Source organism: Lepidochelys kempii, chromosome 1 (genome assembly GCF_965140285.1).
Source record: "Lepidochelys kempii isolate rLepKem1 chromosome 1, rLepKem1.hap1, whole genome shotgun sequence".
Classification (NCBI taxonomy): domain Eukaryota; kingdom Metazoa; phylum Chordata; order Testudines; family Cheloniidae; genus Lepidochelys; species Lepidochelys kempii.
The window spans coordinates 200665513-200687551 of NC_136380.1; the positions used below are offsets into that span (position 1 = coordinate 200665513).

The following is a 22039-nucleotide window of genomic DNA, read 5'->3' on the forward strand; positions in this document are numbered from 1 at the left end:
AAATGGGGTCCATATAGTTCAGATAAACTTGAAAGAAGAAGAAGAAAAATTTTTAGAAGAAGTAGAGTCAAATTAGTAGGGAAAAGAAGCTATAATTTTTTCCCTTCTAGGAAGTATCTTTCACAGTGGAAACATCCACTGTATAATTCCTCACAAAACTATTTCTTAAAGGGTTATTTAATGATCTGTGCTCCATCGTTAAGCTATGCCAGAGTGTGCAGCAGCAGCTCTTTGAAGAACATGATATTAAAACACTATGTGATTTAATTATTAACCAATCAGGATGCTTTTATTATGTTATTGACCAATTATGTTATCAACTTGCACTAAATTATTAACTTATCTACTGTGTGAATAAAAGTATTTCCCTTGTGTTCAAATATGAATAAATATTACAGTAAATGAAACAATGAAGTGACACTATTGTGGCTCTTTTGGCTTATGTTGATGGCTAATTTGGCTCCTGAACCACTGAGGCCTGAGCATCACTGATTTATACTATTCTTGGGTGTTGAAGGAACTTAGTTTTCACAAAGACTAAACTCTGGACCAAATTTGAGTTGACAACATCTTATAAATACACACTCCTCCTCTTTTCTGAAGTGAGACTGACAGCCCACCCACCTCAACTTTCTTAACACACCCCAAACTCCTGATGAGACAGGCAAAGCCACCGCACTTCACAGCTGCAGCTGAGCCCAGTGCACAAACACACACCTGGTGCCCCCAGCCCCCAACTACTTCACAATTCCAAAACAGATGCCCAGATGCACCTATCCATTTTCAAGCTAGAAACTCAGAGCGACGCAAACAGGCTTTACAGGAAAACCGCAGCTCCCAGCGCAGGCAGCTAGCTCTGGGCTCCCACGTGTGCTGCTGCAGAGTTTCTCAGTGGGCTGAAGGAAATCCTGCCTTTGAACTTGTGCTCCAAAATTCATGGGGCAATGTGTTCTCTAGCTTATTAATGTATACCCTCTGCCACGCTTGATCAGTTCATTGGTCCATCAAGTGTGATATCCAACCTCCAGTTGTGCCAATACCTGTCAAGTTGTACTTGGTGTTGGCCCTCCAACTGCTGCAGCAGTCAGCTCCTGAATTGCATGTCTAATTCACCTCAGTGGTAAAATGCTTGATTTTAAACCGCTAAAGCTGGGAGCAATAAAGGGTTAGTACCCCCTTGTGGTACTTTATTCCAGCCCATGCTATTTAAAGAGCAGTTGCAGATTGGTAGATGGGATGCAGTAATGAAGAGCCTTGAAGGTGAAGACAAAGGCACTTGAGAGGCCTGCACAACTAATATCAAGTCAAAGGTGGTTTACTTGGACTCATTCTATTGTCTATCCAGGTTCTTTTACGTCATCATAGGACCCTCCCGTACACGAACCATTTTAGGTAAGTCCGTCTATTTAAACTCTTTGCATGCAAAACAAGAAAGTGCTTGGACGGATCTGAGGGTGAGAGAGATGCTGTGGGCTAGGCCCTGAGGCCCCCTGCTGGAGGCCTTGTGGCCCTGCCACACCCCTCTCCACTATACGGCAGTAGAGAGGTCCTCCAAGCTGCCTAGAGTGGCTGGTTGGGAAGTAGCCACTCTGGGCCCAGCAGGCTAGTGTACAAAGAGGTGCTGGGCCAGAGCGAGTTCAGTTCCTTGATAGAGGTGGAGGAGAGTGGATGGTGCCCTGGGCTGGCTGCTGGGACTCCACCAGGACAAGGCCCTGAGACAGACTGTGTGTGTGAGACTCGGCCGGAGGGCTGAGTCAGCGAAGACCCAACACAATCACACACTCAGCCAGGGGGCGCTCGCGAGAGGTGAGTGCCACACTGTTCCTGGAGGAATGAGAGATTCAGAGCAGCTTTTTGGAAAGCCAGAGAAGGGGTTACAGTTGTTAAAGGTAGGAAATCATCAAACCATAATTTGGGAGAGGAACCTATTAGAAATGGCCAAAATCCCCTAACCACACCCCTAAGCTAATGTCAGCCTGCAGGTTTCTGAAGGCTTCAATGGATTTCTCGCCGAATAGTCATCATGTTAGTTTTCTTATTTCACTTCTCAGAATAAGGTTTGATTTTCTCCCCCGCTCCCCTTCAATTTCAATGGGTACGGCTTCCTGCCCTCTACAGCTAATCAGCAACCATGGTCCACCCCAGCTGTGGATGAGGTGCTCCTTAGCTCTCTCTTGCCTATTGCACTGGGATGTTTTGAGGCTTAACTAGGGATTAAATTAGGTCCCTTGGCATGTTGCTGAGCCATCCTTGGAAAGGAATTGTGTGTCAGGGGGCCACTGTTCCTTCCCTATTTGCCCCATCCTGTGGTGGAGAATAATTTGCTGCTAGTGTATGCCGGCAACAAGTTACTACCCACCACGCTGTGCTGGCTCAGCTCTTCTGGCCAGTACATTGAGAGTGTAGAGTCAGACTCCCGGTTGCTGCTCTGGGAGGGGAGTAAGTAGGTGTGTAAGACCCCTTGTCTCCGCATCCTTGGACCCAGGGTCTGGGTAGCCCATGCAGGGGGCTATCAGGAGGATGGCGACTTACCTCTTTCTCTTACTTCCTTATATAAGTGTACAGTCCCGGCTACTGTCTAGGAATCTAGGTCTTAATAGTTGTTAAAGCATTTTGAGAAGCTTGGATGAAAAGCAGTGTGCATGTAAAAGTAGTATTCTAGTTCCTCACTTTTTAAAATGTTCCTCCTGAGGGGAGCAGTGCCCTTTCTCTAGCGTATTTTAAAAAGAGTCAGACAAAAACTCACAAATTATGGTTGATTTATTTATTAGCCATTACTTTCTAAGTAACACATAGATGTGAAACTTCATAACCAGACTCAAGTTTTCTATACTTTTATCTTAGCTTGTTAACAGAGAGAGAATCCTGCCTGCTTTAACCTGTACAGAATGTAACAGGAAAACACATTTAAATGCAGTTTCCAGATGCATATTTTCATTGATGGGCGATGACCTGTTTTGGGAAGGGAAACCATTAATGCAAAAAACACCGTAACTGTTAACATTTCAGTTGCTTTAAGACACAGTTCATTGCTTTCCATTACATGCATCTTTGCAGTATACAGTATGTGCCTGAGTTTCCTGTCTTTTGCAAACATGATAGCTGTCAACCTTAGAACGATATTTCCAAGAACAACATATGGAACTATTAGCTTTAGATTATATTTCATTTAAAGGAGAGTGACAGGTTTTACATAAACTTTTCCAGAGAGTTTTCTAACATGCAAAGTCTGAGCATATAAATCAGCCCAACACCTCTAGAGACTGAACATCAAACCAGTTCAAACGGTCTCCAAAACCACACTTTTGGCCTCCCTACCTGAGATTTCTGTCTGAAGACAAATGAGATGGAGAGAAGCCATTTCTGAACTTTATAAAGTGTGCTTAGTGTAGTGGTGGCAGTATAGTCTAATGGCTAGAGGATGGAGTGGCACTCAGGAGACCTGGGTTCAATTCCCAGCTCTGCCACTGACATGTTAGGTGACTTTGGGCAAGTTGTGTCCCCTCCCTATGCCTCAGTTATGCCATCTGTAAAGTGGAGATAACGATACTGACCTTTGTAAAGCACTTTGAAACCTGCTGATGAAAAGTGCTATATAAGAGCTAGGTATTATTTTTCCAAGTTCCCCACGTGACAAAGTTAAGCTGGGCAGCTGCAAGAGAGTCATTTTTTCCCCTCAAAGTTTTGCTTTTAATGCCACATTGAAAAAATGCATTTTTGTTGCACATATTAACGTTTACTTTTGGATAAACACAATGAAAATATGGTTCTCTTGCTTTCCTACAATAGCTTAAGTCAGTAGTACTTCACAGTATGTTTGGTCCAATTGTAACGCACTTCTTTGTACTGCAGCTATTTCACTTGGCTGAATGCTTCTTGACCATTTCAGTGTATTCTTGCACATCATCAGGAGATCCCAGGGCAATAGGTGCTCTCTGGTGGATATCCTCAGGCTCTCTATCCAGCATGGAAGGCAAAGGCCTTTTTTCCTATAAACTGCGAAGGGGTTACCTCCGGCTTCTCCAGGGTGAGAGGCTGCTCTCCTCCCTACCGCGGGAAACCCCCAAAGCGGATTGCCTGTTTAGGGGAAGGACTGACATCCTGGGGTCAATAGCAGGACACACACACAGAGCAAAGGTATTCCCCTTTTGCTTTGTGTTTGTAAAGTGGTTCCTTTTTGTTTGCTGGAGGAACCGTCCTTGGTTCTGTCCTGAGGCCTACTTTGGAAGAATGGATAAGAGAACACAGAGGGGGAGGACAAACACTGTTTAAAGTGGGGCTGGCTTAACCCAGGCCCCGCCACTGCAAGAGAAGGAAGTGCAGAGTCCGGCGAGATGGAGAGGCCTTGCCACATCCTAAAATCTTGGTTGAAAAATCTGTAAGAAAATTGAATGATGCTTCAATGCTTGATGTATCTACACCAGATCTAACCATATGGAGACATCAGGTATGTAACTGTGGAGATACACCAACCCATGTGTCTGCACCTCTCCAAGGAAGGGCTGGACTTCGGGATACTAGGGCCCAATCCAACTCTTGAGGAAGTCTTTCCATTAACTTCAGGAGAGCTGGATGGGGCCCTTAGTGAGGCTCTCTTGAACTGGAGAGAGAGAAGTAGAAAACTTACTAATGGGAGGGAGACCTACCTCGTCTGTGCAGCAATAGGAACATTGACTCCCACCCAGAAATGGTGTGAATACCATCCTCCACAATGCTTTTCTCACAAATGACAACAGAGTGTTTTAAGAGAACAACGGCTGAGCAGAACATTGGCTTCTGCTACATGGCCTCTAACAAATAAATTGGGCAGAGAGCATTATGTCTGAAGACCATTCCAAGCAGTGTTATTTAGGAGACATCTACACTGTCTGTGGCAGTGAGCATCCCAGCCCTGGTCGACAGCCTTGGACTTGCACCTAGTGCACTAAACATAGCTGCGTAGGCAGCGCTTTGAAGTTGAGAGGTTTTTGTTTCTTTTTCTTTAAAAAAAACATATGAAAATAGTGTTTCCTTTAGTAAATTTCATCAGTATTGTGAATCCAACACAACAGCATTGGTGATAGGAGACGGCCAGAGGAAAAACGACCCAAAATTCTAGGAATCCTGCAAACATCCAGAAACTCCAAAACATCATTCTCTATCTACCATGAAGAATTGTTTCATTAACAGGCATAGAAATATGAACTTAATATACCTGCATGATGGATAGCTAAGCATGTCTCAGTTTCTGCTTGTTCTCAGAATGGTGCTACAGAAGGGCAGCGTTAAGGTTGGTTGTGAGACTAACAACATACTTTCAACAGTTTGGGGCTAGTTTTGTTTTTGGTAAAGTGGAGCCTTAATTTGGAAGTTTCCAGCTTTCTAATGTTTGGGGGGTGGTTTTTTTTTTTTTTGAGAAAGGTACATTGTTCTCTTAAGGGTTTTTTTGGCTGACAATGGGATAGATCATTTCAACCTTAGTTCCAGGTTAACAAAGTTTTCTGCCCAGGGGACTTGATAAAAGAGAGATGGGCTGCAAAATTCAGACCTGCTCTGGATATCAAACCCCATCCCTCAACATTTCAAGTTGCTCAGAAAGGGGAGTTAGGTTTGGTCTCTTAGAGATAGGGGTCAGCACCAAAATTTAGATCCATGTTAAGAAAAATCCTAAATCTTGCAGGTGTTCAGATGCAGAGTTTGTTTGGACCAGTCTCTATACATTGACAGCCACATACCTATCTCGACTTCAGTGCTAAACCCATAGAGTGACAGGTCAGCGTCTGGTGCATACACAATTTTAAATTCTCAGGATCTTGCCTATTTGGTTGAACTTTTCCATTTGTTTTGGCATGTTAAGTTCCTTCTCCCCGACCCCAACACTGGACCTTTCCGCTAACTCATGTTTTACAGCGTGATTTACTGTGCGTTTGTTTAGAGTCATTGCAAAAATACAAAGACATGGAAATGTTTTAAATGACTGAGAAATCTCCTTAAAATGGTGTTGTCTTTCATCTAAAGGATGTAAGGGTTAGAGAAACATCTGGTGTATCTTATCCTGCTTCTGCCTTAGGCCAAGACGGTTAAGCAGCTGACCGTTTTGCACTAAGGCAATCAGCACTTATTTTCTTACCATGAGCCATAGGAGTCACACACTTTCCTCTAAGACTTGCTTCAATCTGGCTCATTTTTTATCATTCCTTCTTGCCTTTTTTAAAAAAATTCTCTTCCCCCTCCATTTCAGCGGCTGAATTGCTGCAGGCAGCAGCCAACTTGAAAGATAGAAGTTACAAAGTAAACAGTCTTTTCAAGATGGCTTCTTCCAGGGCCATCCTTCACCAGCAAGCCCCAATCACCATTCCCTACCTAGGAAGGGAGACCCAGATCCTCAAAGATATTTAGGCACCTAACTCCCATTGATTTGAACAGGTTAAGCACCTACCGACCTTTGAGGATCTGGGTGTGAGTGTCACACTAGCTCCATGGTGACTAGGCCTCATGGCACTGAGGAAAGCCTGCTCCAGAAGGTGGCTGGAAATCCTGGTGCTGAGGGAAGCCTGCTTCAGAAGCGAGTTGCGCTTTCTGGCAGTGTGTTTCACTCTTCCTGTGCTTATCAGGGTGACCTAGAACTAGGGTGACCAGATAGGAAGTGTGAAAAAGCGATACAGGGGCTCAGAGGTAATAGGCGCCTATATAAGAAAAAGCCCCGAATTTCAGGACTGTCCCTATAAAATTGGGACATCTGGTCACCCTACCCAGAACTAGCATACAAGGTTGGACTTTTGAGATGGTTTCTAAGGAAAACACCTGGTTTTCAGTGAAGTCCTTGTTTTACTGAATTTAGTTCTCATCTGGGGGGACAAAGATTTCCAACTACTTGCTTAATGTCACACTGTGGGTTGTACTTTGGCTCCTGCGTGTTTCTACCCTGTGGCTCTGACCATTGATAAGAATCCTTTTCCAAATGTGTCCCTAAGGGTGATGGGTGGGATGTGTATCAAGATACCAAGTTTCCGTATAATCAGTGAGGTTAAAGGTCACCTAGATGTGCCTTCCATCCTGCATGAGGCCTTCTCATTGGGATATTCCTGAATCTTGCTGCAAGACCCTTAAGGGTTAAAGACCTGATTCAACTCTCATTAAAATGAGTAGATAGATTCCTTCCCATTGATTTGAATGGGAGTTGGTTAGAGCTCTCTATGAATTAATTTTTGAAGCTCCTATATTCTAACACAGTTTCCTTGACTAGGGTGGAGTTCATATTTTTAAACTGTATGTTACAAAACAATAGGATAAAAGATTGGTACCCAGGAGTTATTGCCTATGGCATAGTGTGACTAGTATAGTTCTCAAAAAAAAAAAAACAGTGGGCATGCTAGTTAGAGAAACCATAGCAGAAGCAGAGCTAGCTGAATAAGCAGGTCCAAATTTTCATAAACATTTTTGTATAAAATAATTGTCCTTTGTTGGGGAGTGGGGGGAAGGCGGAGAAGGAATTTGAAATTTAGATGAAAATTTTTGTCAAAATATCTATCTGGCTCCAGAGATGGAATTTTCACCAAAATGTTATTAGAAATTGCTGGTTGAAAAGCAAGTAAAAATGTTCACAAATATTTTTGAGAAATGTCTTCCTTTTCTGCCAACATTCAATTTTTTTCAGCCACCTAGAATTTGAACCCTGCTAGCTTGCAGCTCTGGCTTAAGCAGAGCTGTAGCTAGGATGGATTTAATTGTCTCATAGAGCAAAAACCCCAGCTAAAGACATAAAGTGACATGCAGCAAGATTTGTTGTTCAGAGCTTTTTCTGCTGCATTGTATCAAATCCTTTAGCAACCCTTAAGGTGGCATTTTGGTAGGTTATGGATGAAACTCAGCTAAGGACAAAGCTGATCCGTTATAAAAGAGATGCAGTCATTTTAGAGAAGGCATTTTTGAAAGGGTTTTAAAAAAATTATTATAAAAGAGAACCTGCCCCACACTTCTTTCCTAAAATCTCCTTCCTCGGGAAAGTCCTGGCATGTGATCCTCTGTGTCTGTTCATCAGCATGATACAAAATTCTCACTTTCCAATAAATATGCTTTGTTTTTCTCCTTGAAAAAAAATATATATAAAAAAGTGTTACAATGTCTATTGTACAGTTTGTGTCCTGGCTACAGTATGAGGTCTGTGGAGGAAAGATTTTTTGTTTTTGTTTTTTTGGTTTTGTTTTTTTGTTTAATACAAACAAACTGCAACTGGTGATGCCCTCTGGTTACAGGGGTTAAAAAATATAAAGGAGTCTTTACTTCTTAAAAGCATCAGTTCTACTGGTTTGAAATATTTCACTGTAAAGGCTTGTGGATTTTCAAAACGGCAAATGCAATGTTTATGTAGGCCCTTGACTGAATACTGTAAGAAAGAGGCATGGGCATTTAGGTGGCTTGAGAAGAATTTCCATGTCTGGCCACTTGCGGCTTGAACAGCTATTAGGATGCAGGCAAGAGGCAGCAGTCAAAGGTTAAGTTGCTCTTTTTAGTATGGGTATCCATGGTGGTAACTTTCATGGTGACGGTAGTCATCTTGGTATCCTTCCTGGTATCCCTGGTGATAGCTATGGTAACCATACCCACCATACTCGTCTTCTGGGCATCGCATGCCAAGTGATTGTTGAATTGCCATTTCCTGTCGCCGGAGCTGCATGGAATCGATCAAATCGTACACGATCACCATGGACCACATTGGGGAAGGGTACCAGGATTTGACGTTTCCATCTTTGCCAACCAGAAGCATGGAGAAATATTCAGGGCTGATTTGGAAATAATTGCGGATGTCTTTCACCAGGTTAGTAGGGACATCTTCTCGCTCCACATTGGAGCTTCCTAGAAAAGGATAGAATCAGGAACAATGCTGGTTTTGATTGCCCAGCTAAATGATAATTTGGAAAGTATGCCCTGTGGCCTTTTCTTCCTATTTTACTGCCCTCTGTAAAAGATCCTGGTCAGTTTAAGGATCTCACAACCCTTCTCAGCAGAGATTGACTTCAGGACCTCCTATTTCCAAAAACGCAGGTCACTATCATGTGAGCGGAAGAAGAATTTATTTGTTTTAATAGGGTTTTATTTGTTCTGCAGGCTGTAGCCAGCAGAGGGTGATATAATCACACACTCACGCAGGTGTCTGATATTCCAAGCAATTTGGGGCAGTGGTTATATACCCCAAATGCCAGCAAAGGTGGTGAGGTTCCTTCCTGTTCTCACCTCTCCTTTGATGGATGTACTTAATAGGGTTACGTAGCTGAAAAGCTCCCTGCCTCCAACATGTGCTGTGGATCTCTGGTGCAAGGCTAACCCTGTGTGGGCCTTGTGGCACTGAAGGAAGCAAGGAATTGATGATGAAAGGAACCTTGAGTGAAGTCAGAGGCCTGCACATGAGCAGTAGCTGTGACTGTGCTTTATTAGCTTCCCCTTAAACCCTATAGAAGATAAGGATATGGACACCCCTTTGGCGGGGGAGGGGGCGAGGAGAAGCGTGCATTTGACCCACTCTATTTTGACTTCAGTGGGAGCTAAAGACATGCTGCACCTTGCCCCGTCCCTACCAATTATGGTGCCCTATGCAGCCCGAGCACCTGACCCCTCCCCGCAGAGGGTCTGGGCTGCGCTCAAGGCCTGCGGGGCTGCGGAGGCAGGAGTTGTGGGATCTGCTTGTGGGGGGGCCACAGGCCCAGAGCAGCCCGGGGGATTAGCGGGGGGCCTGGCGCCAGCAGCAGGAAGTGGAACGACCCTCCCCAGCCCGCTCCATTCTCCCCAACCTAGCCATGTCGCTCGGGGGAGAGGGCTTGGGGAAGGGGTCCGCTTTAATTCTAGTCATATCTGTCCCTCTTACCACCCTTTCAAGCAAAGTTCCCAGCTGCCCCTTAGAAACACACAGTGCTGTGTATGTGCCCTTCATGAGCAGTCATTAAAGACTGGGAAACCATTTCTCACCATTGATGGGATACAATTCTAAGACACCACCGATCTCTTCCCCGAGTCCTAGCAGCTTGAGGATAGTTATGTGGCGCAGACCTGCAAAGGAACGAGAGGTGCTTTGGGTGACACCAGAAATTTCCACTCAGTCATGGACAGATGTTATTTTAACTGTCCAGATCCATGCTTGCTTGTTGGGGTCCAATCCCACAAGTCTTCTGTGCAGGGACTGACACTGATTTCAATAGGAGTGCTGTACGTGAGCCAGCGACAGAAGCAACCATTCTGATCAGCTAGTCTGACCTCCTGCGTAACACAGGCTGTAGAATTTCCCTGAAATAATTCTATGGCCTGGTGGGCTTAATCAGGGGTTGGAATTTGGGGATAAGCTAATCCATACAGGCAGCGTGAAACTTATATTGTGAGAGCATGTTTCAGAGTAACAGCCGTGTTAGTCTGTATTTGCAAAAAGAAAAGGAGTACTTGTGGCACCTTAGAGACTAACCAATTTATTTGAGCATGAGCTTTCGAGACCCAGCAGCCTCCAATGTGGTTCTGCTGCGTGGGAGGGCAATCACAGGGGACAGGCACACTGGGGAATTGCAGAGGCCAACTCCATGGGCATAACTTCCCTCACCTCCAAACCCACCTCCCATTGTGTGGGGAAAGGAAGTGGCGCGGGTGAGGTGCACCAAGAGGGACACCGGGCAGGTGGATGCTGCTGCAGTAGCGGGTCATGGAGTGTCCTGGTGTGTGCATGGATGGATTCTTCAGAGGCTGAACGAAGGGGCCCTCTTGTCCCAAGCCCAGCCTTTTAAGTTGCCCCCTAAATGTTCTGCTAATGTTCTTACACTTGCATAAACTAGAGTGCAAAATATCTCCTGCCCATCTCTGGTGAGGTTTACATAATATCTCAGTACTTGTGTTTATTGTTTGACTCAGAGTGTCTTTTATGGGGTCTAAACAACAGGTGAGTTGGTGATCTTGTATTAGTTCCACCACCCATGAGAAGAGCAGCTCATATGGTGTTTTGGCCTCCACCATGGCTCCCTGAGAAAATCCTGCAGTCTTTATTCAGTCAAAACTGCCATCAACTAAGATCTGCAGGATTTTGCTCTAAGGCATTAAAAAAAAAAAGTGAACAAAGTAAATATAAATAAAGACAAATATTAGAACCTTAGCTCACCCTGGCACAAAGCTGCCAGGGCATTCATGTTAAGGCAGGTAAGCTGGGCAGATGCAATTTACTGCTTACATTGATAAATTGCTCATCATTTCCCCAAATTAGGGAACATATGCTCTGCCCCTTGGCTTTAAATGCATGGATTGTGAACAGTGTTCCCTCTAATTTTTCCCACACGTGTGGAATGAATTTTGCTATGTGCACCAATATGGAGGTGATATGTGACACATCACCTTCATATTGGTACACATAACAAAATTCATGTGGTGGGGGTGGGGCAGAGAGGTTTGGAGTGTGGGAGGGGGCTCAGGGCTGCAGCAGAGGGTTGGTGTGCAGGGGTGTTAAGGCTCTGGCTGGGGGTGCGGGCTCTGGGGTGGGACCAGGGATGAGGGGCTCAGGGCTGGAGCAGAGGGTTGGGGTTCAGGGGTGTGAGGGCTCTGGCTGGGGATGTGGGCTCTGGGGTGGGGCAGAGGGTTGGGATATGTGCGGGGGGGGGGGGGATGGGCTCTGGGGAGGGGCCAGGGATGAGAGGCTCAGGGCTGGGGCCGGGCTCTGTGGTGGGACTGGGGATGAGGGGGTGGAGCAGAGGGTTGGGGTGTCGGGGGGATAAGGGCTCCAGCTGGGGGTGCGGGTTCTGGGGTGGGGCCAATGATGAGGGATTTGGAATAGAGGAGGATGCTCCGGGGCTATGGTGAGGAGAGAGGACTCCCTCCCAGCTCTCTCTCCCCGAAGCAGCACCTGGGCTGGGGGGAAGGGTGCCTCTCCCTGCTGTGGCAGCTCCAGGGCTGGGGCCAGGGGATAGGCACCCCTTCCCTGGCCGCAGCAGGTCTGGGACTGAGTGGGGCTGGGAGAGGGGCACTGCGGCAGGTCCTGAATGGGCAGGTTCCCTGAGCACCTGTGCAGTGCTAAATAGGCTGCTGCATGGCATTGCAGCTTACAGGGAACTTAGGTTGTGAGAGGCAGGGTGCAGAATCTCAAGTGGAGAAGCTGTAGGGTCTGGTAACTTATCAAGCAGCCTTAGAAGAGGCATGATGATCTCCTAATACTGGAAGAATGGTCAGTGACCACCACTGGGTGCAAAGCAAAACTATGTTACTGTATCAGACCATGAGTCCAGTATCCCACCCCCTGCCACACCAGATCAGCCCACTGGTCCATCTAATCTCATAGCCCTCTAGGGGAGTGTCCGGCCATGCTGGATCAGACCATTAGTCCATCTTAGTGTGGTATCCTGCCTTTGGCAATAGAAGCTTCAAAGAAGGGAAAATCACCCCTCCTAATTACTCCTGACCAATTGTGCAATCCTGCCCATGGGGATGAAAATTCCTTCCTGACCCATGGAGTAGTTGTTGGGATGAGATTCACAAAGGCATTTTAGATCCCTATCTTTCATTGAAATCAAGGGGAGTTAGGACCCTAAATATATTTGTGAATCCCACCCTTCATGCCTTGATGCATGAGATTTTGTTACCTTAGTTTGCAAAAAATCTCAGGAGATCCAAAGAGTAGTGAGAGCTTTATTTTAAATTAGTTGAAAGAAATGAAGAGAGAACCCCACCAAATGCATGAAAAAGTCAGCATGCAGAGAATAATGCACTTATTCATGAGATGTACAGTGGCAAACTGTTTGGAGGTAACATAACCTGTAGCCCTCAAGTGGGAAATTACTATGGGGATCAGATTAAATCAGGCATCCACTTTTTCTTTTTTAGACAGAGGATTGGAATGTTGTCTTTGAGAAAAGATCATAGAGACGCACCAGGGTCCCAGTTAGTGAGGCACCTCTTTCTATACTGGGAAAAGTCTTAGAAGCTACTATTTTAGTGACTCGGAGGCAGGACGCTTGGAAATGCACAACTTGATTAAGGATATTCAACCATGGCATGAGGAAAAAAGGAGGGTTATGCCTTATTAACTTGCTGGAATCCCTTAAGGATATCCCCAACAAAGGGAAGAGAGTTAAGTGAATAGTGGCTGTATGCAGATCTTCAGAAAGTATGTGACAAAGCTCCATATCACTCACTAATTTGGTATCAAGGGAAGTGGAAGCGGCTGAGGGTGTGTATGACAGTGAGACTGTGATTAAGAGAGTGACTCTGTAAGTGAGATTGTGTGGATCCCTGTTTATTCAGGCACCACTGACATTCACTGAAACAGTTGGAGACTTCTGCTACAGAAGGCATTCCACTACATTGCTGCTCAACAGGGGAAAATCTAGCCCCTGCCACTACAGATGCACAGAAGACTCCAGACAGTGTGGAGCTATGATGCGTGGAGGAGGCTATGCACCAGAAAGCTGGGCAGTGGTGTACTTGCTCCATTTACACGGCTGTTAGGGGAAGGCAGGGAATAGGCAGAGCTGAGTGAGCCCCCACTGCATGGATTCTTTAGCTCTTCCTTTCCAGTAAGGGCTATAGGCGCCCTGAAGGCTCTTCGTGCTAAGTGGCTGAAGTGGCCTCCATGAAGATGCTTTGCATAGTTGGGATGAGGAAGGAAAGAAGAACATAGCTCTCTCCATCCTTTCATGCATCTCCTTGCTGCCCACCCTGGTTCTGTATTGGGCTGATGATTGGTTCCTATAAGCACAACTTGCTTATACCACTAATTTGCAGAGCTGTGACAACAACAAGATGGACAAGCCCAGGGCTGTTCTATTGCTAAAAATGCCCATCAGAGAGAGAGTCTGAAGGGGCTTTAACTCTTCCCTAACCTAAATGAGGGATTTCAGAGGAGGTATCAGCATCCCCCATGGTATGCTTGGGTGGCAGCGGCTACTACGGTGCATGTCCGAGGTTTGTCTTCTTCCATCCCTAGCTGGGTGGGTTCGGTTAAGTTTTCAGCTGGACAGACCTTCTCAGGCTGTCTGGGTTTAGATTTGAGTGAAGGAATCCATCCCCAAATGGCACTCCGGAAGGATGTGGTCTGGGGAGCAAGAGCATAATACAATCGGACTTACCAAAATTACAGGCCTGTCCACTGAGGGCAGAAAGCTGCTGGGAATAGGCCCAGTCCTCGTCACTGGGAGCAGAGATCACCAGCAGCCTCCTCCTCCACCGGAACCTGGAAAGAGATGAGAAGACAACAGAGAAGCATTGTTCTGTGCTGCCTCAAGCGCCCTGAGCATTGTTTTGAATTGAGGGGTCAGTGTAGATATGGTATTTCATAGCCTTCAAAGTGCTTTACAGAGAAGCCAAGGGGGCCCATTGGCCGCTACTGTGACTCACATGATGCACAGTGCAGCTTGCTCCTTAGGGAACCACAGTGCATCATGGAAGATGTAGTCTGACCCAGGAGCCTGGCCCACAGGAGAGACTGGAGCCCTGAAGCTTCCAAACGGCAATTCCAGTGAAGCATTACAGCACCGTAAGTAGTTTAATGTCCAACTGACATGAAACGAAATGTTCCTATTCCATTCCACAAAACGAACTGATCTTACCTGAAACAATGTTTCATTTCTTTTTTTTTTCCTGATGGAAAATTGAAAATGTCAGCAAATTCAAAACTTTCTGAAGGAAAATTTTGATTTTTGGAGAAATTGCATTTTGAAGGAAAATTCCCACCCATCTCTAGTGGGGAAGCATTTTTAAAAGGTTTGTTAGTGTGAACTTAGATGCTGAATGTGCTCCCCTAACTTGCTTAGGGGGGGCTATAGAACTATAGAAAAACAGGCTTTGGGGGTATGTCTATACTGCAGCTGGAGATGGGTTTGGTAAGCTAGTGTGCTAAAAATAGCAGTGGCACTGGCAGCAGCCTGGGCTAGTTGCCCTGACTACAATCCTATCTGAGACCCTAGGTACTTACTTGGGTGGCTAGCCCATCACACTGCCACAGCTACATGGCTATTTTTAGCGCACTAGCTTGATTAAAACTAGCGTGTGTACGTCTACCCGAGTTGGAAATTACACCACCAGGCTGCAAAGCAGATGTAGACTTTGAGAGCTTAGAGGAGATGTGCTACAGCACCGATACTCAGACTGCGGCTTTTAACCGCAGGCTGCTCTTTAATGTGTCTCCTGCAACTTTTTGCAGCATATAATATTAAAACACTGTGAGATTTAATTATTAACCAGTCTATGTTATTAGCCAATCAAGATGCTTTTACTATGTTATTAAGCTATCAACATGCACTAAGTTATTAACGTATTTGTTGTGAGAATAATATATAAAAACTAAATATTTCCCCCATCATTCACACTACTGTGGCTCTTTTGGGTAATGTTAATTGCTAATTTGACTCGTGAACGCTGAGGTCTGCATATCACTGTGCTACAGGAAGCAGGAAGAGAAGGCGAGAGACGAAGAATGAGAAACGGGATGGGCAAAGCAGCTTAGAAATAAACCCAAACTCTTCCCCCACACTCCCTTTTCCAATTTAGATTTGAACCTAGAACCAAATTCAAGACATATATTTATGAAGGTTCCCAAATGTTTGGTCAATGTTTTCATTCATTATTTGTATTCAAATTAGAGATGGAGCCTGAGCTGCAAAGTTTGTATCCGGACCTGAGTTGTCTCAAAGTTCAGGTGGTGTTCAGATCTAGGACTTTGGTTCATCCCATTTACAGCTGGGATTCTCCATTAATTTCATAGTGTAGCCCACATCTTAATAGAAGGCTTATCTCCTCCCCTCCTGCTTGCCATGATCACCTCCTCCCAACATTCATGAATGTACACACCACCTCCCACTCCCATTTGTAAGTACAATGTCCCTGTGACAACTAGAGCAATTTCTTCCATGGAAAAGGAGGATGAGAGGAAGGATGGTCTAGTGATTTAGCGTGCTGACTTAGGAGACCTGGGTTCAGGTCCCTGCTCCACCCTGGCTTTCCTGTGTAACCTTGGGATAAGTCATTTTAGTGTCTCTTTGTCTCTCTCTGCCTCAGTTCTTCATCCTGTATATTGTGGGTAATAGCACTGCCCTACCTCAGAGGGGTGTTGTGACAGTAAATGTGATAAAGACTGTGAGATGCTCAGATAGTAGGGTAATGGGAGCCATATAAGTACCTAAGAGAGAAAAGTATTGAGTGTACTCTTGGCTTCGTTTTAGCAGTTGGAACAAGGAGGAGCCAGCACCGTGTGACTAGCCAGCTCCCTGTGGACTAGAATCAAGTGTTCCACAGACCAGCATTTGGGAACCTCTGCAGCAGAGGAGTATAGGCCAGATGTAACTTGGGGGTCCAGATCCAAATCTGAACTCTCACAATATTTGGGGATGCTGGATTTAGGAGTTTTGTTCAGTTTCATCTCTAATTGTCATACCTATGTTCTTCCCAGTTCTGTCCAGGACTGGAAGAGGATAAAGCCTGATCTCAATTTTGCATGTCCAAACATCTTGACTAAGCATCTGAATTTTGGATGCTCAGCCAACGTGACCCTCCAAATCTCAAGATCTTTACACATTGCCATCTCTAGGTGATATAATGGCTATTGGAATTGGGAATTGTATTGCAGACTGGGATAGAAAAATCACCATAGAATTTCTCACAGTACGTGTTACTTTTCAAGTTGTGCTATGCTGCTAGAAGAGCTCCAACTGGTTGCAGTCATACAGTTTGTATATGAATTAGTGAGGATCACCTGGCATTGCGCTATCCAAGAAGGGTGGTGATGGGGAAAAATTTGTAACCAGTCTCAAAAACCTAAATGAAAGGTTATTTAGTATTTTAAAACAACACTTTTCTCCGTAAAGGTACCTCCCCATCCAAAACTAATTCGGTTTAAAAGAATTCACAAAACTGCAGGGCTATTTTTGTACCAGGAAATGCTCTTTTAAAGGGAGGCAGATGCTGCTATAACAACAGTATTTACTTTGAGCACTTTGATACACGCCTATAAGACATCCCAAAGCTTCAAAACCTGTCAGTGTCACCATTCACAGGTAACTATGAACCAGCTGATGGTCTTTTTGAAATTTTTGGGCTGAATCCAAAAAGAAAGGTTTACCCGCATGGTAATTTTCTGGGGAGGTTTAGCACAGATATAGGTGTGAGGTTTTTTTTGTAGCAGTGGTGGGTGAAATTCTGTGGCCTGCATTGTGCAGGAGGTCAGACTAGATGATCATAATGGTCCCTTCTGACCTAAATATCTATGAACTCTATGAACTCTAAGTAGGCCTTGTGCTTGTGTCACAGCAAGGCCTTCTGGGAAAAAAGCCAGGACTTTTGTGGGGGCAGGGAGTTGCTGTTGTGGTTTTTTTATTTTAAGTAAAAAAACAAGTTACATTGTTTTTTAGGCTATTGATGCCAGCTGATGAGACAATGGCTGAGTTCCTCAGCCATACTGCATAGCAAAGAGATGCCAGCCAGCTTCTGACTAGCTGGTCTGCTGATGAGGTAATGGCCCTGCTTCCCCACCCAGGGCCACACACTGAAGTCCGCTGTAGTCTTTCCACTGCCTTTAATGGGCTTTGGATCCATTTCCCCATGGAGCATGGTGAAGAAACCGAGGGCAGCTCCTAACCAGCTGGTCTGGTGGTTTGGCAATCAATGGCCTGACTTCTTCATTCCCGTAAGACTGAAAAGAGAGATTCCCGGGAGGGAGCCTTAAGCCCTGAAGAGCACCCTGCTGGCAGGAGGGAAGACTATGTGGGAGTGTGTGGGCGGAGTGAAAGAAGGGCAAAAATCACGTCACCCTTTTAAAAAAACAAAAAAATCCAAAAATCTCCTTTGTGATATTTTCAAAATTTTAACATGGGAAAAGCCCCATCCTAGCTATAAGTAGGGGCTTAGAATGGAAATTTTGGATTAGAGTCTGCCATGACACCTACCCATGCAGCCACATGGACCAAGGTGTAAATCAGGCTGGAATTTGGCTCATCAATGATGAGAGCCTTTTGCAGGAGTTGTGTATTTAAGAAAAACATTCACAAAGTTAATTCATAAAAACCAGTGGGGGCAGAACTGGAGCAAGGCCGGAGGGAGAAGTTCTACAGGAGACAGAAGAGTAGCCTCAGTTCTGATGCACAAACCTGTGCCTGATACACTGAGTCCCCCTTTCCCTTGGTCTTCCATCCAAGTACCGGCCTCACTCAGCCCAACCCTCTGGCTCTGCTGGAATGAATCACTCACTCAGCCTATGCTGTCATCATCAGTGTAGATGTTTGGGGATGGACTTTACCAAGGAACCTGTACCGTGAGCCTTCAGCTGTGCAAGGATGAAGATAATTGACAATACAGTGCTTGCCACAGTTAGTCAGGGATTGGCACCCACATACCCTTTCACCAGGGACTTATTTCTGATAAGCAGCAGGCCTTGCATTTGGAATCTGGGAGCCTCCAGACAGCTTTGTATCCAAACCTTCAACCTCTTTTCCCTACAACCACCCCTCCATCCTCTGCATTAGTCTGCAAGGGAGGTCAATGGTTTCAGTCCGGTCAGTGAGCTCAGACAGCAGCATAGTCAAATATCCTGTGTTAAACTGGGACTCCCCCGCCCCCCCGTCCCAAATGGAGACTCCCCCCAAACATCTGTGGGTTTCAAGGGTTCCCAAAGCCAGCTCTCACTAGTGGTTTCCTTCCATGCCATTCACACAAATTAAGAATGATATTTACATAGTTTAACTGACTTCCCTGATGAGCGACAGCAGGGGGTGACTCAGTTCCGGCAGTTTCATTCACAGGGAGAGGTAGTTTATGACAAAACAAAATGAGCCCTGCTGAGGGCCAGGCCAGATTCAGTGACTGGCATGATCTATCTACCTTTTAAAGACCCATTGATGCCCACTTCCTAGAAAACAAAAACATCGTCTTTGGAGACAGTTCTGTTTATAGATCCTCTATTTCTGCCTTTCTCTTCCCCTGGTTTTTTTTTTATTACTAGGGCTATTTGTAGGGAAACACAATTTTGTGGCTTCCTTCTCTGCTAGTATACAGGCTCTTTATTGCCTAGGACAGCTGTTCCCAAAGTGCGGTTCTTCTTGGTGGTGTAGAATGAGTCATTCTGAGAGCCAAGCAGGAGGGAAATGGGGGAGTTAGGAGATGTGGTGGATATGGTAAAGATGTTTTCTCGCGCACGCTCTCTCTCTGAGGAAGTGGCCCTCAGAAATGAAAATGCTGAAGAACCAATGACTTATGCATTCACCTCTTCCGGCTGCTTATTCCCCCCTTGGAGTCACAATCCTCAGTGTCCTCTGAGTCATTTTCATAGCAATCAGACATAAGAGTACAAACTGAGGATTTTGATAGTAGGGGGAGGAATATGCAGCAGCAGTAGGTGAACTCCTGAACAACAAGAGATCTTATTTTTGTGCACATCACCCAGTGATGGAGATGGGCCAGAGCTGCAATATTTAACTTCAGATCTGACTTTCTCCAAAGTCCAGGCACATTTTGCATCCAGGGGTGTTGCCTTGTGGGGAGAAGAGTAATACAGAATATACAGACTACGTGAGCAAAGACGTCTCTCTAAGCAGGTTTTTTCAGATGTTTTCCAGGATGCACTAGCAGCTCTTTCACACTGGCTGTTTTATTTCAGACATGATAAGAAGGACGTGGGGGAGAATGGAGTCAGTGATCTGAACTGCACAGAAGGAGTTGCAGCTGAAATAACGAGATTGTGGCATCCAGTGACCAAAGTACAGAAACATTGCAATGCTATTCTAGAGCTGAACAGGTTCAAAGCATTGCATACACATGAGCTAATTAATCCTCCCTTGCCCCTGTGTAGAAGATTACCCTTATCTTTGGAAACGGACACAGAAAAGTGAAGTGTGTTGGCCAAGATTGTGCAGCAAGCCTGTGGAAACAGAACCCAGGAGCCCCCATTTCCAGGGTTCTGCTCTCCGCAAGAGTATGCTGTAGCTGCAGCAGAGCTAACTGTGGTTAAATCTCATTATCTTGCTGGAAATGATAAATATTGCAAAATCTATTTAAAAAAACAACCACCTTTCCTTAAAAATAAAATATGCCAGATATTTTAAATATGATGAATTATCACTAGCAGCTAGAAACAGGTCAGTGCTGAAAGTAATACCTGGATAAGAAGTTTTCCAGGGACTGTTTCTTGTCATCTTTGCAGACAATACCTTCCCTCTTCTGCTTTTCCATATCTTTGATTCGTGACTGGAAGGTGTCAACCAAATCAAATATAGACTTCATTGCAATGGGCACTTCATAATATTGCTATAAAATAAAAGGTAAAGAATAGGCTGAATTACAGATAAAGCCCTTAAGCACATAACATGCCACTGCAAGAAGAAACAGAGAGGGTGGAAACTGTCCCTGATTTCACAGAGTCTGTTGTGAGGAACTGGATTATTCCTAGGATTCCAGCTTTAAATGTTTGCCTTGTAGGACAAACTTGTGTGTCAAGATACTGCACACAGCTCATTAGAATCAGGTTATCTTGCAGTATCATGCTATGCCCGAGAACATCATTCATATACGATGCAGCATCAGCGTGTTGTGTCACTATATCACATGGCAGCCCCAGGCTGCATTTCAGGACACCACGTGCTGCATTCAGCTCCTCTGACAGAGGTAGTTTTATGCTTGTGGTGAGTTGCCAGAGCACCATCTCAGCACACACCCAGACCTCCCACTGGAGTTCCCCCATCTTGAAAAGATGGACTGTGCCCTCCACCCTTCCCATTCGCTGTCAATCTCCCTTGCTGTCCACCTTCTAGGTGATGAAACCCTTCTGACCCTCCAAGTCAGGGGTGGCCAACCTGTGGCTCCGAAGCTGCATGCGGCTCTTCAGAGGTTAATATGCAGCTCCTTGCATAGGCGCTGACTCTGGGGCTGGAGCTACAGATGCTAACTTTCCAATGTGCTGGGGGTGCTCACTGCTCCCCTGCTCTGCCCCCACTCCACCCCTTCCCTCAAGGCCCCTACCCCTTCCCCCAAGCCTGCCACGCCCTCACTCCTCTCCCTCCTTCACAGAGCTTCCTGTGCATGCAAAACAGCTGATTGCGGCAGGTGGGAGGAGCTGGAGGGCGGGAGCTGATGCAGGGCTGCTGATGTATTACTGTGGCTCTTTGGCAATGTACATTGGTAAATTCTGGCTCCTTCTCAGGCTCAGGTTGGCCACCCCTGCTCCAAATAATGGCAAGGCCCCAAACCAGCCTCTCTCATGCATCTCATACCAGTCCACAGCATATTTCTGCTTTTCAATGCCTTTTTGTTCAAAAAGCTCAACTCCCCACCTTGACCCTCATGTCAATATCCGTCAGCACCATGAAGAAGTCATTGTAGGTCATCCCGTATTCTTTCCTCAGCTCATTGATGAGGTGCTGGTCCACAAGGTCATCATCCTCTACCACCTTCATGGGTTTCTCATTATCTTAAAAGCAAATAAACTGCTGATAAACATGGAATCACAGAGCAAACTGTCATCAGTTTCATCACATAAGTCGCACAAAAGGGGCCCAAACATCACCCACTCTCCCTCTCTCTAGTCATAACTGGCCATGGTTTTCAAAAGGGAAGTGATTTTGGCTTCCCAATTTACGGCACCGTAAAGGGGACTAATTTTCAGTCCCCACCTTCTGAAAACAGGACCCTAAAAGGTATCTTGAGCTGGACATCCAACATTGCTAGTCACTTTTGAAAATCTAGGCCACGTGTAATTTATCCTGAAGGAACTCAAAGCTCTCCACAGATATTTCACAACTACGGAAATGCAGTCACTTCTGGAATGGTATGTAGTGATTATTTAACAGTGCACCGCAACATTCTATGAAAAACAACATATCCAAATAAAACAGCACAGAGAATTTAAAACTTTAAAATACTATTAGCACAGTTGGATTTTGGCTAGGATTCCTGAGTTAACATCCCTATTCTTGCAAAAATTGACATGGGATCTTTAATGACCACAAATGACCAGGATTGCTGTTTTGTTTCATCCGAAAGGCAGCAGGTCTAGCCCTTTAGTGCCATGTTGGGGTACTGATTTACTATTGAGTGCCACCTATTGATCACCTACACACACTTC

General features: G+C 45.3%; 1 protein-coding gene across 1 annotated transcript in view; it reads right to left on the reverse strand.

Annotated features, from left to right (window-relative positions):
* Positions 1 to 2742: 2742 nt before the first annotated feature.
* The window catches only part of CCDC80 (coiled-coil domain containing 80), a 32654-nt gene continuing 13357 nt past the window's right edge, over positions 2743 to 22039 (reverse strand). The window contains exons 4-8 of the mRNA XM_073308314.2: positions 21249 to 21385; positions 20078 to 20226; positions 14064 to 14167; positions 9943 to 10023; positions 2743 to 8835 (exon numbers count right to left, since the gene is read on the reverse strand). Coding sequence (XP_073164415.1) covers positions 8489 to 8835; positions 9943 to 10023; positions 14064 to 14167; positions 20078 to 20226; positions 21249 to 21385 — 818 coding nt within the window. The 3' untranslated portion in view covers positions 2743 to 8488. The remainder of the gene's footprint in view (positions 8836 to 9942; positions 10024 to 14063; positions 14168 to 20077; positions 20227 to 21248; positions 21386 to 22039) is intronic.